The following is a 4,803-nucleotide window of genomic DNA, read 5'->3' as shown; positions in this document are numbered from 1 at the left end:
AGTTTCTACTTATGGAGTATGAATTAGTTTATAAAATTTTGTTTTGATCTCATGTCCTTTTCATATAGTCTTAATTTTTCTATTGGACATGATACCTTAATTCCAAGTTCTACAAGATTTTCTTTTTTCCTTTTTAATAAATAATTTGTATGACATAACAAAAATTGATAATATTAAAGCCATATAAGATTTCTAAAAACAAGAACCAGGAAATGAATGTAAATAGAGGAGTAATTCAGCAATACATGTATATAATTTTGATTATTAAATTAATATTTCATAGATTGAGTAGCTTACAATAACTTCAAAACATGTCTAAAATTAAAATCTGAAGAATAACCTATTGATGATGATCATAGTCCATATAGCTTTCAAGTAAAAAAAATCATTATAACAAAGAAAGAAAAAAAAAAGCTACAAAATGGAATTGTTTACCACAGCACTGCTTGCTGGGGATATTGACACTGTTTTGTTAATCCCTTGGAGCAGCACACAATGTAACAAAGCAAAGCAATTGAGGGTTTGTTGGTTGTATTCTTTCTTATTCTGTATCCCTGACACTTTCACTGGTCAGCCATATTTTCTTTTGGATAACAAAAACAGCCTCATCTCCCACATCTTGCTCCGAATCTGAACTGGAATCGCCCGTCGCCACTGCTTCCCAATGGAGCGCTGTTAGATGCTTCTTCACGAAATCTACCACCGATTGTTTGTCTCGGATAATTAAGAAACCACTTGGTCTGAGAATGCGATCAATCTCAATCAGCAGATCCTCGGGACTGCATTCCTTTTTCTCCATGTCAGAGAACACAGTCCAAGCATGGAGTAAATCGTATGTTCGCGGGTATGTTGAGTAGGCTTCACACCTGTAAAAATAAACACCCAGCAATGTTTAAATATGAATAAGAAGTTGTTTGCATTGTGAGTTTATTCTCTAGCAACTCAATTGGCATACCAGTTGTGGATAGAGCCTATTAGACCTCTGTCATATATGAGCTTAAGTGTGTTTGGGCCATCTTCGGGGACAACATTCATCACCCAAACATCCTTAGCCTTCAGAGCAGCTGCAAAGGACCCCATGCTTGCTTTCATGTCCATTATGTTCCTCAGTGTGTTTGATTCGATCTTTGGACTCAATAAATCCCAATACCTCTCCACTCTTCGTCGCCAAAGTTCCTGCACAACACGAGTGTTCACTAAAACCATGCTAAAGTACAATAATCTAGAACATGCGAATCGGCAGTCACAATTTATTTACCGTGTCCTTTTCAAACATATCATTTGAATAGCCAAAATCAGCAAGTCTTGGAGGAGGAGCAGTCAATCTTGCCGGCCAAGGAGCCAATCCACTGCCCTTAACTTTATCATCATCTGATAGGACAAAGAGCCATTTGTTAGCCAGTATCCAGTTAACAAGGTGTTTGTAAAACTACACAGCTTCTAAGCAATAAGCTACTTTAGAAAAGTTTAAATATATCTGCAAACCAACCTCAAAAGAATCTACTATGCATATCAAGATGATGATGATGATGAGTAAGTTCATTGGTACTATCAAGTAGATGTCAAATTACTACTGACAAAAAAATTCTACACCTGTTTAAAGCATGCATTCACATATGAAATATATCAAAATGACAACTATCAATTATATTTTCGGAACACGACAATCACAATAAGATTGCAAGTAGTTCTGAATAATACAAGCATATGAAAACATATCTATTTTGGTCTCGAAAAATATGTCAAACAACTAGAGAAAACACAAATGGTGACAGAAATAAATAATTAGGAGAAATTACTAACGGTCTGAGTATGGCGTGATGCAAGGTTCCATCAAGACACCCCAAGTTGCATCTGGATCTTCATTAGTTTTGCATAGTGGTGGCCAAGTACCAGGTGCCCTTTGCTTATAACAGTCATTTGTTAGTGGTTTTTGCCAAATGACAGTTTGATTCTTCTTTGCAGCTATCCTCCAGCACATGCGACCCACAAGATCACTCATCTCTTTCCATATCCTTAGATCCTCTTCATCTTGTGCATAGGCTTCGGGAGAAGAGTAGGCAAAATAACCTCCTGGTCTCAGTAACCTATCTAGCTCAAGAAGAAGAATCCCATCTCTTTGAAGCCAATCAATCCTACAACGAGAACAGTGTGCAAGCTCGAAAGATCTGCTTGGATACGGAAGCCTCTTGGTCCCTAAAACACCAAGATAAGCGGGAACCCCTCTCTCTAGAGCAAACTGGATCTGGTTTTGATGCACATCATTTGGTGCTAAGGACATTGTAATGATGTCAGATGAAAGAAGATATGCTCCAAAACTTGCCACTCCACAGCCAACATCAAGAACTGTTCTTAATCTTCCTCCATTGTTCAAAACATTGTTTGAATAGTTGAGCATCTGCCATTTAAAATCACACACCCATTATCTAATATCTCTAGAACCATGCAGTACAAGAATGTTAAAAATCCAAAATGAACAATAATTGCAAATAAAAAACATTTACTCAATCCTTAAGTAATGTGTAGATAAAAGAGACAAAAGTCTTACATTTGCAATTGAAGCAATGTACTTATCAGCTCCATAGTGAAAATGTGTGCCTCCCCCAGGGAACTCTATCCTTTCACCTTTCACAACCATCCAGTTTTGGTCTGATTTCTCATGTGCAAGGTGAGTGTGAGGTATGTTTACTTTCCATACTTGGTCTCTGCTTTTTGGCCACTTGATTGGGATCTGAACACAAAGGAAAGTATCGAACATTAGATACTTACTCCATCTTAGAACCAAAAAATAATTAAAAGGGTAAAAAAATTTGCAGAAGACCTGCAATTTATCTTTAGTACATCATTACCTTGTAACCTGGTGGAGGAGGAATCAAGCAATTGAACCGCCGTTCTGGAGGAGGGCAATGTCGTTCATAGTGCTCCATCAAAGACAGATCCAGCTTCAATCTCATCTGGTATATGAGATTTCTGTCTAAACATGGGATTAATTCTGAATGCCGACCATCACAAACCTTAAAATCAGAAGTAGTCAAACAAAATTGTTAGCACTTACTCTTAAAATCAGAGAAAGGAAAAGAAATCTTTCAGGATAAAATCTAAATTTCTACCGAAATAAGGTGGGTTTTGAAAGAGAGAGCTTACAGGGTAACTCTTTGGTGTAATACCATCATCTCCATCAAAAACTTTTGCTGATGATTCCTGCTTGTCATCAGAACTGTCATCCCCACCCAAGTATCCAAGCTTTCTCAAAGATCTACTACCATATTCTATTGCAGATGCACCATGACTTTGAGAGCCAAAGATGGATCCATAATAAGCATATAGAAAACAAAGAAAGATTGCCACAACACAAAGAGAAATTATTAAACGCTTCTTTTGCGTTCCATCAGATCGTCCTCTCATCATTTATGCAGATTACGGGCCCTCGGTTAAAAATAATATTCAGTACCTCTTAAGTACTAAACAATAAATCTCATTTCACAAGGACATCCTTTGTGAGGCACACCAGCCACAACTACCCGTTCACCTTGCCGTCCCCCCAGAATATATCAGCACAAATTCTTAAAATACTAGCAAGAAGAGGGTAACAGACCTGTAAGAGTACAACAAAAACATCATAATCTAAACTTACAGAACATTAAGCATATCATACGGTATATGCATAAGATTTATAGACAAAAATTTTTTGAAAGCAAATAACCGTGTTTACACAACTTGAAATTTTCAATTCAGAAAATCATTAACTTTAAACATACAAGTATTATAAAACATTAAAGTCATAAAAGTAAAGAAGGTCTAATACCAAAGCTACTAAACTACCACCAAGTTCTAAATTATTCACAATCTGATTATCAACCAATCTAATCGAATCTGGTACACAATCACTCACTGTTATTTAAAAGCGGGCCAATAGTGTTGCAAAAGTCTACAATAGGCTAACCACCACTTTAAATCCTAGTACTATTGATAATACAAAAAAATCAATCGACCAATGAAAATGATTGATGCCCACAATATGACACTAATTCACACACATTATTAATGGATATAGAACAATATTCAGCTCTAATCAACTCTTGTTGAATTAGAATAATGGCAACCGAGACAATCAATGAAGTCAAGGAAGACTCAGAGATCTAAAATAGAGATCCAAAGAAATTTCAGTTTTTCGCACTAAAAAATAAATAAATAAAAGTGCCCATTTCAATATTAGGAAAATCAACTAAGATTCAGCTCATTCTAACGAAGACCCATCAAATTTCATACAATAACAACAAAACCCAGATTGCAAATTGAGCCAGATCCAGCAAAAAGAATCGAAGATTCAAAGAAAACCCAGAAACCAAAACCCCAAAATAATAGTAATTAGTACAAGAAAATACAACAAAAGAATAAAGAATCTTACCAAGAAAGTGTCGGCACCCCGAGGCTAATGGCACATGAGAAGTTAAGGGTTTATAAGAAGAGATCTATAAGGGAGCAGAGAGAGAATGAGAGATGAGATCTCAGATTTTTGGTTTACTATAATTGGCTATGGAAGAAAGCCAAAAATAATAAAAAGGAAGAAACTTTAGAGAGAGAGTAGCTGTTTGAGAGTGTGACAGACTCACAGTCTTATATGTCCAGTTCGTTACTTACAGTTCATTATCAATTATGCCAAAAATAAATGCATTTTCAATTTTAACCATAATTAAAAATATCTGATTATTTATGTCTAAGTTAGATTTTAAGAATATATCAAATTACATATTATTCTTAAATAAATATTAACAAAAGTATATTTTGTAAAATAAGTGTATG

At 35.5% G+C, this 4,803-nt stretch overlaps 1 protein-coding gene across 1 annotated transcript; it reads right to left on the bottom strand.

Annotated features, from left to right (window-relative positions):
* Window positions 1–234: 234 nt before the first annotated feature.
* Window positions 235–4,598, bottom strand: LOC133819965 (probable methyltransferase PMT3). The gene is made up of 8 exons (XM_062253354.1): window positions 4,409–4,598; window positions 3,145–3,595; window positions 2,850–3,014; window positions 2,549–2,731; window positions 1,804–2,398; window positions 1,259–1,371; window positions 956–1,176; window positions 235–866 (listed from the first exon to the last, which is right to left on the bottom strand). The coding sequence occupies exons 2-8, from the start codon at window positions 3,406–3,408 to the stop codon at window positions 542–544; spliced, it is 1,866 nt and encodes a 621-aa protein (XP_062109338.1). The 5' UTR covers window positions 3,409–3,595; window positions 4,409–4,598; the 3' UTR covers window positions 235–541.
* Between the last annotated feature and the right edge of the window lie 205 nt (window positions 4,599–4,803).

Source organism: Humulus lupulus, chromosome 2 (assembly GCF_963169125.1).
Source record: "Humulus lupulus chromosome 2, drHumLupu1.1, whole genome shotgun sequence".
Classification (NCBI taxonomy): domain Eukaryota; kingdom Viridiplantae; phylum Streptophyta; class Magnoliopsida; order Rosales; family Cannabaceae; genus Humulus; species Humulus lupulus.
This window is presented reverse-complemented; position numbering and strand designations above follow the sequence as displayed.

Bases quoted from the DNA above. Each gene is read 5' to 3' on its own strand.
- LOC133819965 (XM_062253354.1), bottom strand. From the start codon at position 3,408: ATGATGAGAGGACGATCTGATGGAACGCAAAAGAAGCGTTTAATAATT. The intron at 1,372-1,803 runs GTTAGTAATTTC...TTGTCCTATCAG, and splicing joins CATCACGCCATACTCAGACC to ATGATGATAAAGTTAAGGGC. The intron at 1,177-1,258 runs GTAAATAAATTG...CGTGTTGTGCAG, and splicing joins ATATGTTTGAAAAGGACACG to GAACTTTGGCGACGAAGAGT.